This window comes from Mastigoproctus giganteus, chromosome 2 (genome assembly GCF_048544385.1).
Source record: "Mastigoproctus giganteus isolate SK-2022 chromosome 2, ASM4854438v1, whole genome shotgun sequence".
Taxonomy (NCBI): Eukaryota; Metazoa; Arthropoda; class Arachnida; order Uropygi; family Thelyphonidae; genus Mastigoproctus; species Mastigoproctus giganteus.
The window spans coordinates 147845723-147858808 of record NC_143576.1 but is presented as its reverse complement, the minus strand read 5'-3'; the positions used below and the strand labels follow the sequence as shown (position 1 = coordinate 147858808).

The 13086-nt window shown below is 38.7% G+C and overlaps 1 protein-coding gene across 2 annotated transcripts in view; it reads right to left on the bottom strand.

Moving 5' to 3' along the window:
• LOC150089647 (serine/threonine-protein kinase 10-like) overlaps window positions 1-13086 on the bottom strand; it is a 218350-nt gene that overhangs the window by 35149 nt on the left and 170115 nt on the right. For both annotated transcript variants that reach the window (XM_090389579.1, XM_090389580.1), the window contains exon 16: window positions 7981-8124. In XM_090389579.1, the coding sequence (XP_090245705.1) occupies window positions 7981-8124 (144 nt within the window). The remainder of the gene's footprint in view (window positions 1-7980; window positions 8125-13086) is intronic.

Sequence of the window (13086 nt, the reverse complement as noted above, 5' to 3'; positions counted from 1 at the left end):
TAAATCCAATTAAAATAAAATAAACTTTCGCAATTTTCACAAAAATAAGAGCCAAGAGAATATAAGTTGCAGCATCACAGTTCCAAGATTGGAAACAGAAAAATGTTATGCTCATTTAAAGATGACTGCTTTCAAAAAAAATCTGCAAATTATAACTTTTGTGGATGGTTAATTTTTTCAGGTGGAAAAATAATAAGTACTATGTCAAACATACATTAATAATATCCATATTTTTACAGATACATTCAAGATCAACAAAGTAAACAATGCATTGCTAGTTCCTAACTAGCAGTACAGTGTAGTTGCTTATAAGAATATGTATGGAAAATATTGAAATTATGGTTATCATATGGTGTAAAAAATCAGCTGTTGCTGATAAGTGGGTAATAATTGACTGAATAATAATACTGTAGTGAATGGGGACTGTTTTCACACAACTTTTTTTTGTGTATGTTAACTTTCCTAATTAATTTTTATCACCGATGCAAGGTTAAGATGGGTGGAACTGAAATTTAAAAAATATTGCTAAATAAAAAAGCGTTTTGTTAAAATGCTGAAAATTTTCTCTTATACGTAGAGCTAATGCTTTGGTTAATAGTAACATTGAAAAATTCACAAGAGATGTAGATGTAGAGCACACTTAAATAGAACAATCAACATTTCGAACTTAAGAAATATCCAACTAATGAGTTCTAAATGATTCAAATCAAGGTTGTTCTGTAAAGTATAACACTTTAATAAGATAAAATAAGAAGATACTAATAAAATACATTTTCCACCAGGTATCTCTGACTATGGTTAATCCTTCTATGTGTGACTTTTTCAATCACAATTAACGTAAATCTATATTTGCTCCACTGCCAGACCTTTGAAAAAACTGCTAAAATACCTTACAGCTTTTATATTAAGCAAATTTTAAGTTTTCTAAGTGGTCAAACCAATCATTCAGAAATATAACTATTATATAAGTAGGAATACAACAATTGTTTCCATGCCCAATTATTATTTTATGTAGTATATTAACTGATTTTGTATGCTATTTTAAACATATTCTAATTTGAAATGCACATATAACACACATTTTAACTTTTAACTCATTTTAGAAAGGATGTAGAGCTGTTGGAACGAGTAAAGAGAAGGGCAACAAGATTAGTGAATGGAACAAAGGGTTACTCTTACGAAGAAAGGCTCAAGTTTTGCAAATTAGTGTCTAGAGGCTAGGCACCTGCGAGGTGATCTGATTGAGGTGTATAAAGCCTTGAATGGTTTGAGCATGCTCAATGCTGATGGGATTCTTCCTCTTGCTCAGAATAATCACCTGAGAGGGCATAAATTCAAATTGAGAACAGACAGATGTAGGATAGATGTGCAGAAGTTTGCCTTTAGCCAGTGGGTAGTTGGTTGGTGGAAAAGACTTCCATCCTTTTTTGTTGTGGAAGTTGATAGTCTAAATAAATTTAGCTGAGCTGGACAGGTATTTGGAACAAACGAAGGGATGAAATGGGAGCGGTTTTTTTTTTTTTTTTTTTTGGCTGATGCTGCATAAGCTTGCTTTCTTGCATCATATGCCTTTTACTAACACACACACACACAATTAATTAAAAAAATATACACACATATACAAAAAAAAAATCCACAAATCTCATCTAGAAACAAAAAAATTCTCTCCCTCCCACAATATTTTGTTTAGTGTACTGCCCTCTAAGTACTTATTAATTGCATAACTTGAGGTATACCATGTTCCCAAAATATACAGAAAGGGAATCCTCGCTGAACTGAAAATTTAGAACTGTGCTTTTGCCTGCAATAGTCTCAATGTACAGCCACTCCCCGACTTAAGTAAGGGTTGCGTTCCACGGAACTCTACGTAAGTTGGAATTTCCCTAAATACTTATGCAGCACTCACAAATTTGATTTAAGAAAAAAAGAAATGTTCGACGAACACGTAAACAGAATTATTTATTCATTTTTTTTTTATCTCATGTGCAGAAAAAATTACCAAAATTTCAAAATTATAAAATTACAAAAACAGGGAGGCGACAGGCATAACGTCAGCAAGTTTTACCTTTCGAGTATCATTGCCAGATACTAACTCTCCAGCTGATGAACACCCCATTGCAGAAGTTGAGGGCTGTGGAGATTTAAAAGGGGCTTTCTCCAACACATCGCAAAATTTCTCTGCAGCTGCAGAATCAGCACTGGTGACTTCGCAGCATACTTTAATGTTTTGGAAGCCAGTGCGATGCTTGATCCTATTAAACCACCCATTGCTTGCCACGAACTTGGCTTGGAGTTCGCCGTACTTATCCCTAATATTTTCATAAATATTTCTTGGTTTTGCTTGAATGGCCATTGGACTCAGGGGCACTTGCTTCTGAATTTGATTTTCCATCCATATTATTAATAGTTTTCCATCTTCAATATAGCACCTGAATGCTGTTTTGTGATCACTGTTGATCTTAAGTGCATTGATATTTTAACATGTTCTTTTATATGCACACTGTCCCTTAAAATAGTATTCACTGTTGAAGCAGCAAGACCTAATTGCCGACCGGGTTAGCTAGGTGGGTAAAGTGCCTGCCTGGCAACCCAAAGGTCATAGGTTCGAATCCCGCTTCGGGCTTGGATCAGAGTAGTGCAAAAGCCTTGGGAGGTGCATTATGATCACAGAAGACGATGCGCCAACAACAAAAAAAACCTAATTCTGTGCAACAGATGACAAACTTTGTACCTCTTAATCATTTTCAACTTCATTTCTAAATCAAATTTGTTTCATTTCCTGGCACTGCCAGCACTTGCACTTTCTGTTAGTCCCTTTCCCTTCACCATTGTAACAAGTAAATAGGAAAAAAATGAAGAGAAGATTCTGAAAATTTATTTGTTTTTTATATGATTGAAGATTTCAGTGAAGGGGAACTCATTTCACCATAATAGCGTAAAGTAAAAGCCCACAGAATTTTAGCTATCGGTGTTATTGCAAATGCAATAAGATCGAGTTTACTACCCATTTATAATAGATTGCACTAACAGAAAAGCCCATTAAAATGGAAAGTGCAAATTGTTTTTGTTGTTTTATGGTATGACCTCTAGAGCTGTAGAAAAACATTACAAAGGCATTCAAAATTGATTCTTACAATGGAACGCCGCCTCCGTAGCCAGGTAGGCAGGAGCAGCAGTGCATAGCACATGCTTCTTGATTAGACCGGGGTTCAAATGCGTGACCACCGCATATCCCCGGAGCAATATGGCCTTAGTTGCTAATGCTCCTAAAAATAACAACAATGGAACATACATTAACATTGAAAGTGTAGTGCAATTTCTGTTATAAAAACAACCTTTTAGAGAGATAAATAGCTTAGTTATATAGCGAAAATTTCAAAAAAAAAAAAAAAAAACAATGTGTTATTGGGTTCACATTACAATATTTTCAAAGATATCTCCATTTATTCCTACAGGATGCAAAATATGTTCCCACAATTTTTTTTAAGTTTGCACCGGCCGGCAAACACTTACGTAAAGTTGAATTTCTGTAAGTCAAGTATTACATAAGCTGGGGAGTGGCTGTATGTTACATAACATGTATGTATTCCTCATATACAGGGTGTCTCAAAAATATTGATACAAACGTTTAGGGGAGGTAGGTAACATCTAAAGAATGTGAATCGCATAGGAACCCATAAATGGACACGTCATGGGAGAGTAGTAGCAGAGGCACAAGAAGCAGAAATCACACAAGACAGTAATTAGTGGCAAACATTTATTTGACATAATATTAACAATGGAGTAGGAGATGGATGCATTTCATGATGTTACAACAGATGCTCGAAGGTTCCACCATGAGACGTGATGCATGTGTGAAACCAGTGCAGCATGGATTAGCGGACACAGTCGAACACACCTAGAGTTTCTTTGACAGTAGCAGCAATGCAGACGAGTCTCAACGCGAGATCCATTTCCGTCTCCACAGGCGATTCATACACGATAGATTTGAGGACCCCCCCCACAGAAAGATATCAAGGGTTGATAAATCAGGTGAGTGTGGGGGCTAGGTAACGGGTTCACCACAGCCAATCCATTGACGCCCAAATCGCCTGTTCAAATGGTCACGAACACACCTTCCATAATGGACAGGCGCCCCGTCATGTTGAAACCAAATGTTACGTCTCACATTTGTTGGAACATCGTCAAGTAACCCTGGTACAACTTGTTCAAGAAAGATCCGATATTTAGTGCAGTTCATGCAGGATGGTAACAGGTATGGGTCGACTAAGCAGTCACCGACCATACCCGCCCACACATTTATTGTGAAGCGATGTTGTGCCGCATGGGCGAACACCGTGTGGTTTGTCGTTAGCCCATACATGAGCATTGTGCTGATTGAATAAGCCTTCCCGAGTGAAATAAGCCTCATCCGTGAACAAAACACAGGCTGGAAAATTCAAGTCTTGAACACTTTCTTGGAGAAACCACCGCGCAAAAGCCACATGTACAGGATGATCTTGGGGGAGCAGTAACTGAACCCTTTGGAGATGAAAGGGGTGTAAGGAATCGTCATGCCAGACACACTGTACACTGCAACGAGACACTCCTAAAGCAGAGGCAACGGCACATGTGCCGGTAGTAGGATTATTCTGGACAGCATTCAACACACTTTCTTCAATGGCGGGAGTTCGCGTCGAACGTGGTCTGCCCGCACTACTCCTGTTACCTCTAAATGACCCATAATTGCACAAATTTTGATGCACATGCGCAAACAAATGGTGGGATGGTACATGTCTGTCTGGGAAGCGTTCTCCATAAATTCATTGAGCGGCTCGTCCATTGCCCTCTGCTAATCCATACACTAGGTGCATGTCTGCCAGCTCACAGTTCGTATATCGATGCATGCTCTTCGTGCAGCGACTACTGCTTGAATTAGTAAACCAGAAATTTTCCCTCTCGCGAACTGATGAACAGTGCCGTTTACCAACTTACGGTGACGTTTCCAGTTATGGATTCCTATGCGATTCACATTCCTTTAGATGTTACCTACCTCTCCTAAACGTTTGTACCAATATTTGTGAGACATCCTGTGTATATATATATATATATATATATATCCATCCAATATTATAAATTAAAAATAAAACATGAGCCAGTAGTATGGCAAAAACTGTAGAGCGAAAATTAACATAAAAATAACCCAAATAAAAAAAAACGAACGAAAAAAAGAATAGACATAATAGTAGCCCAATAACTCTTGTATAATTTCAAGTTTTAAATCCGATTAATAAAAACTATACAAATTTTAGGATAATGCCAATTATATAATAATTTAGCGGTACCCCCCCCCCCCCCCCCCCGAGAGGTACCAGTTCCGAAAGACGTGAAATATCACCAAAAGAGGGTTAAAGGAACTACCAAACGATAACAAAATCAAAATAAATTAAAATAAATATAGACTGACCATCATGCCCCATATCGACAGAGGACCACGAGGCCAATAATGGTCATGGAATCGCTGCATTTCAATCGCTATACAAATCGTCGCCATGGTGAAAAGATCGAAGTACCAATTCACGCTCCCTTCTCCGATCGATCCACCAGTGCAGAGGATTTGCACAGCGGTGGTCCTTATGCAGCAAAAAATAAACTATAGAACAGACAGCACTCTAGAGCAGAGCCACACCACTGACATACTGTAAACTGAATCAGCTTATATAGTGTGGCCCAGATAGCAATCTGAGTTGGTGCGCTCAATGGTTAGATCTGTAGGGTAGATTTCTTGGGCTAATGTGTCGAAATTGTCGTAATTGACTACTAGGATGCCTTCAATATATCTGTAAAAGGTAATATTTTCTTTGATGTTGCTTTCGAAGTGATGCAGGTAAAGGTTAGCTATGGAGCAAGAACTGCTAGACCCCATAGCTACCCCCCTATTCTGTATGTAAATTTTGTCTCCCATAAACATGTAGTTGTTTTTGATACTGAGGTTAATGAGGTCGTGCCAATATTGTTTATTGCATTTCATAATGTTTTGATGATTTTGGTAGTATTGCAAGAGGACTTTAATTAAATTGTCATGAGATATGGAGATATGCTGGTGAAAAGGTTTTTAAAGTCGTAAGTGTATATGCTTCTGAAGTCATTGTATTGGTTTTTGATATTTTTTGTTGTTGGAGATAATTTTGGTATCCGTAATTTCATTAGCTATATTATTTAATTTCTTCTTCTTCTTGTAATATTATTCATTTCTTCTTCTTTTTTCAGCCAAACCGGTGATATTCCAATTCACACTTTATAATTCCTTTTCCAGCTCTAATATCCTGTCTTCACCGATGAGCAATCTTATGTTGTAACAGGCCAAGTTCAGTTTCTGTGCATGGCAGCCTGGTCTACCCAGAGATTCTCAGCACCCTCTGCTTCCACTCTGATCCTCTCGCTGCCGTAAGAAGGGGAGTGAAAGCTGCTGGGGACTGAGGACCATTTGTTTCATTGTGCTGTCATATGCTGGAGGGTTTGGTCTTTTCCTCTTCACGCTGACCAGGTGTCTTGAAGAGAACCATCCTACACGTTCGTTGTCACCTAAGTGACGTAACAGGGCTTACCATCGAGAAGGTGTGCGTGAGTGGATTTTAGGGAGGTAGGCCAACCGGACTTCTCCTAAATCTTCTGTAATAGAAAGATATTAGATCCATCAGTGTTTTAGACTGAGTGTCTGATAACACACAGAATACCTGTTCCCCTCAAAGCCTCAATTTCTGTCACCAGTGGTTAAAATGGCTGTGCACAGCTTGATAAAAGAGAGGCAGCTAATTCAACTTTAGGTGTTTCTGTCAATGCCAGTTCCTCACTGATGAAGTGCAAAAAAGCACTGAAAGGAATAGCAATGGTTTCATATGTTTGGGCAGTATTTGTAACCTGGTTGTTGATCCTCTACTTCATACTGAATTAGCAGGTCTCGAACTTGCTGCTTTGCCCAGCCCAAAATAGAAGTTATGAAGTTTCTTCAAGTTATGAAAAATAGCTTATACTAATTTTTGATAAAGTTAAATTTGTGTAACGTAAATGATTACAGAACCATATCACAAAAACAAACAATTTGTTGAATTACAGTTGGGTGGTTCAAGAGACACTAAGCAGCAAAGATCAATTTTGACCTGAAATATTTCTGATCATTCTGAATAGTGCCAGCCGAATTAGAATAACAGAGTTACACATAAGAAAAAATAAATAAATAAAATACTAAATAATGAATTTTTTTTTTTTTTTTTGTGTTTGTCAAATAATTCGAACTGAGTCAAGCAGAAATAAGAGAACATGCTGCCCACCTTTGTAATGCATTCTGGAAGACAATGGATGGCATTTTCACAAATTTTGACTAGAAAACCTATTTGACAACCAAGTTGGTTGATATCATTTGACAGAATTTGCAAGCTCAAGGAAGAAAATATATCCAATGATAATGAATGCATCATCCCTATAAATAGAAACAGTAAGCAACAAAGAACTGGTACTTCTGGTACTTCTGCAGTACTACTGGTACTACTGGTACTTCTACAGAATAAATAAATTTGCCTTTGTTCTATTTGTTTTGGCTGAAATTGTATTACTATCCCTTTGCTGGAAGAAAATTCATCCCTAGGCTGCAAATTAACGGTTATGGCAGAATAAGAGAAAGGATATTAACTTTCTTCCATTAATTTATTCAGTAATTAATTCCCTTCAGAGTAATGAACAATAACTAGTGTGGGGCAGGAGCAAGAGAAAGACCATTCTACCCCCTGACATCAGCATATCGAAGTATGAGAGACAAAAAAAATATTTAAAATCTTATATAATCTAACAAAGCAAGTTATCAGAAAGGCATTGTACTATTATTACATTAAGAAATAAATCAGAATTATTACATTAAGAAATTATTATTACATTAAGAAATCTATTATTACACTATTACATTAAGAAATAAATCAGAACAAATGTAAACAAAATGTTCCATACCTTCTCTGCATGCTGTACATCCATTTGTTCTCTGTGGACCCTGAAATAATCCTTTCGTTTATCTCTTGGCAACATTTCTATTTCTTGCTTCAAAAGTTTTGTTTCTAATTTCAGCGAATCTCTGAATGCTTTCATCTCATTTTCCTATAAAATTATTAGAAGTGTTATTAAACTCTGACAAATAAAAAAAAAAAAAAAAAAAGTGCCTGCACTTTAAAAATCGAAAGATTCACAAACTTATATTTCTAAAAAATAATAAAAACCATTCATTGACAACAAAAATATAGTCTTTCGGGATTTCCGGCTTTCAGAAAGAAAAAGGGTAAGAAGCTGGGATTAATACAGTTGGAGAAGGATATTATGTGGTAGTTTTCCACGAAATCTAGATTTCATGAAAAACTACCAGATAAAATTACTACTTGTTTCTATAATGACCATTCTTATACATGAATATTAAGACCTTAATGCATGGGGGATTTAGTTAACAGCTTGGTCCTTGAGGTTGTCACAGACATTCTCTCAGATATGCCAGACAAGCTGTACTTGCAACCTGGGAGTCTGAAACGCTGATGGAACTGATATTCAGGTGACACTCAAGTCAAGTGGACCCAACTTCGGCAAAGACCGGACAGTCTGTGACAGCCAAATCCTCTGCTTGCACCTTCACGATGGTGGGACTATTACTAATACCGGGTATAACTTCCATGCACAAGTACATGGTGGGTGACAACCCAGGTGTGAACCAACATAAGCAGGGGTTGAGGTGTGGCACCCTCTATGTTACCAGGCAGAATAGGTGGTAGATGACTCTCATCAACCGGTGCAATACCACCACTTTGCTTATTGGAGGCTTGAAGTGGTGGAACCCATGTTTAGTCTCTAGAGCTAAGTTCCGATCAACCCTTCCCTATCTCTTCCATCATGCAGTATGATTGATGACTTTTGAGGTTATGATGAACATCGTGGCGAGATCCAATATTCCTTACATTTCGAGGGTACAGCTCTAAAACAGTGTTCACAGGCCAGCTGCTAGTTAGTACACCGGACCGAACCTATTGGTAACTCTCTAGGAGGCTTCCGGATCAGCTAGTGTATAATCTTGCTACCTCTACTCTGCCAGATAGTGACAGGAGGGAGTCCGAGTAGTGTGTATGTGGCGAGCATTGTCGAGGCCACATTATGTCAAGGATGTGGGTATATTCTTACCATATGTACGCCATATCCAAAAATTTCATTACTTCATACAGCATGTCCCCCCCCCACTTTTTCTTACTATAGAATACACCATGAATTGTCAAACTAATAGAGCAAGCTTATCTGCGAAAAGATCTAAACCTCCGAAACAATTCCTAATTCATTTCACAAATATACGTGGTCTCAATTCTAATCTCAACGATGTCCATTTCCACTTGCAGTCTGCCAAACCCCATGTACTTTTCTGACAAAATCTCAGTTACCGGTTGATTCAACTACTGCTCATCTCAGATGCCCAAATTATTCGCTGTATGATTCCTTTCGCCTCAAAGGTGGTACTTGTGCATATGTCCGTTCTGATATTGTCAGAGACTTAGTAATTTGGAATTTCCTCTCTTCCATCTTCTCCAGCTTAAAATCTCTCTACCTCATTGTGTCAAATTCATCTGTTGTCTCTACTGTTCTCCCAATTCCACTAATCACTTGGAGCCCTTTGACTTCCACTCTATGCAACTTGACTTTCTCCAGTCCAACTTTCCTAACAGTGAGGTATTTTTCCTTGGTGATTTACCTGTTCACAACTCCAGCTGGGTTCCGTTTTCTAGTCGCACCATCTAGCTGGTCGAGATGCTGAGGCTTTTGCACAGATTATTCATTCACCTTCAAGAATACTGGACAATCCTAACCATACAGCCAACACGCTTGATCTTTTTCTCACAAACAACCCTTCTGAGTACACAGTTGAAGTGAGTGGTCCTTTAGACACCTCAGATCACAACTTGGTGATTGTCTCTTCTCCAATGGAAACTTTATCTCATGGCTATTCCCAACCTACTGTTGTTTGGCATTACAAGAATGCAAAATGGGATGACCTGCGAGACTTCTTTTCTTCTTTTCCTTGGTCGGATTACAGTTTCAAAACTTCTGATGTCAACGTTTGCTCAGATCATGTCAGTGAAATTATTCTTGCAGGAATGGAATCCTTTATCCCACATTCCACTTTAAAATCTCATCCTTTATCTAAACCTTGGTTTCCAATAAATGTGCTAAGGCTGTTCAAGAGAAGAATGTTGCATATTGTAATTGGCTTGTTTCTAATTCTCTAGTTTCATTTTCTGCCTACACCAAAGCTCGCAACAATTGTAAAACAGTTATTAATCAGTCCAAACTAGAGTTTGAACAGGCTAAGAGTAGAAAACTTGTTTCTTGCCCTAATGGTAGCCGAGCATTCTGGTCTCTTGCCAAAGCTATTGACACACAACTTTTGCCCATCTCTGCTCCCACCTCTGTCCAAACCAGATGGTTCTGTTGTCACTTCAGCCAAGGATAAAGCTGACCTGCTAGCATCCCATTTTTCTTCTAACTCATGTATTAATGATCTTGGTAAAACACCTCCGACCATTCCCAACACACTCCATTCAATGCCTCCAGTGGTTGGCACCTCCGTAGCCAGGTGGGCAGCAGCAGCAGTGCATAGCACACGCTTCTTGATTAGACCGGGGTTCGAGCCCGTGACCACCAAATACGGAGGATGCAGAAAGGTCAGAGAATGACCACCGCATATCACCGGAGCAATATGGTCTTAGTTGCTAATGCTCCTAAAAACCAAATAACAACAACAGCCTCCTGTGGTCTTCCGTCAAAAGGATGTCAGAAGGATTTTGACGAATCTTGATGGTAAGAAAGCTCCAGGTCTCAATGGTATTTCTCCACTTGTTCTCAAAACCTGTGCTCCTGAACTTACTCCTATTCTTTGCAGCCTTTTTTCACTTTCTTATTCCAAAGGTGTTTTTCCTTCTGCTTGGAAATTTGCTCATATCCAGCCAGTTCCTAAAAAGTGTGACAAATCCCTCCCATCCAATTATCATCCCATTGCAATTACTTCTACTCTTTCTAAAGTAATGAAGAAATCAATTTACCGCCAACTCTTAAACTACCTAGAAACCTTCCATCTGATCAATGATCGCAAGTATGGATTCCATCAGTGTCGATCGACTGGTGATATTCTGGCTTATGTTACCCATTTATGGACTAATTCAATGGAAAGGTTAGGTGAAACACAAGTAGTTGCTCTTGACATCTCAAAGGCTTTTGATCGTGTTTGGCATAAAAGTCTTCTAAACACGCTTCCATCTTATGGTTTGCCAACTGTTTTTAGTAATTGGTTATCCAATTTTTCTCTCTGATCGCTCACTGAGGGTGATGGTAGATGGTTCTCTGTCTTCTAACTTCTTCACTAATGCTGGTGGCCCCCTAGGTTCAGTTCTTTCCCCCGCTCTTTTCCTCTTGTATATTAATGACCTTCTTCCATTGACTGGAAATCCTCTCCATAATTTTGCCGATGATAGCACATTGCATTCCACTTTCCATTTTGAGAAACCTTGTACTGCTCAATCAGCTTCAACTTCTTGAAAATCTTCTGCCAATTCCTTAAATGCCAATCTTCAGGTAATTCTCCAGTGGAGCAAAGACAACTTAGTTGATTTCAACCCTTCTAAAACCAGTCTTGTCTTATATCTCGCAAAAAGGATTCTTCTGCTCCTATGCTTATCTTTAGTGACACTCTGATTTCTAGGCAAAATGATATACCTCTTTTGGGGATTACCGTGACTTCTAACCTCTCTTGGCACAAGCACATTACAAATATTGCTTCCTCTGCATCTAAAAAACTTGGTTTTCTCTTTCGCTCTCGGCATTACTTTTCTTCGAAACAGCTGCTCACTCTGTATAAATTTCAAATCCACCCTGCCATGGAATATTGTTCCCGCATCTGGGATGGTGCCCCCAAAACCTCTCTTATGCTTCTTGATTCCATTCAGAAGTTAGGTTAATTAATGATTTATCTCTAACAGAGTCTCTCCACTCGCTCTCCCATAGACATACTGTTTCTGCTGCATGCCTCTTCTACAGATACTTCCATGGGCAATATTCTTCTGAATTGGCTTCTATAATTCCCGCTCTCTCTTTAAAAACATTCCGAACACATGCTGCCACCAGCCAATGTCCATTTACTGTCCAACTTCAAACTCACAGAACCAACTTTTCATCTTCCTCGTTTATTCATTCAACTACCGTTTTCTGGAACAACCTTCCTTCATACATATTTCCTGAAAATTACAGTCTACAGAAGTTCAAGTCCAATGTCAACAAATATCTTCTTTCGTCTTCTCAACCTCCAACCCAAGCACAGTACTAGGTGGAACCCATGTTTAATCTCTAGAGCTAAGTTCCGGCCAACCCTTCCCTATCTCTTCCATCATGCAGTATGATTGATGATTTTTGAGGTTATGATGAATGTCGTGGCGAGATCCAATATTCCTTACATTTCGAGGGTACAGCTCTAAAACGGTGTTCGCAGGCCGGCCTCTAGTTAGTACACCGGACTGAACCTACTGGTAACTCTCTAGGAAGCTTCCAGATCAGCTACTTTATAATCTTGCTACCTCTACCCTGCCAGATAGTGACTGGAGGGAGTCCGAGTAGTGTGTATGCGGGGAGCATTGTCGAGGCCACGTTATGTCAAGGATCTGGGTATATTCTTACCACATGTACGCCATATCTAAAAATTTCATTACTTCATACAGCATGTCCCACCAACTTTTTCTTACTATTGAATACACCATGAATTGTCAAAATAATAGAGCAAGCTTATCTGCGAAAAGATCTAAACCTCCCAAGGACTTCCTAATTCATTTCACAAATATACGTGGTCTCAATTCTAATCTCAGCGATGTCCATTTCCACTTGCAGTCTTCCAAACCCCATGTACTTTTTCTGACTGAATCTCAGTTATCAGTTGATTCAACTACAGCTCATCTCAGATGTCCAAATTATTTGCTGTATGATTCCTTTCGCCTCAAAGGTGGTACTTGTGCATATGTCTGTTCTGATATTCCCTGTCAGAGACTTGGC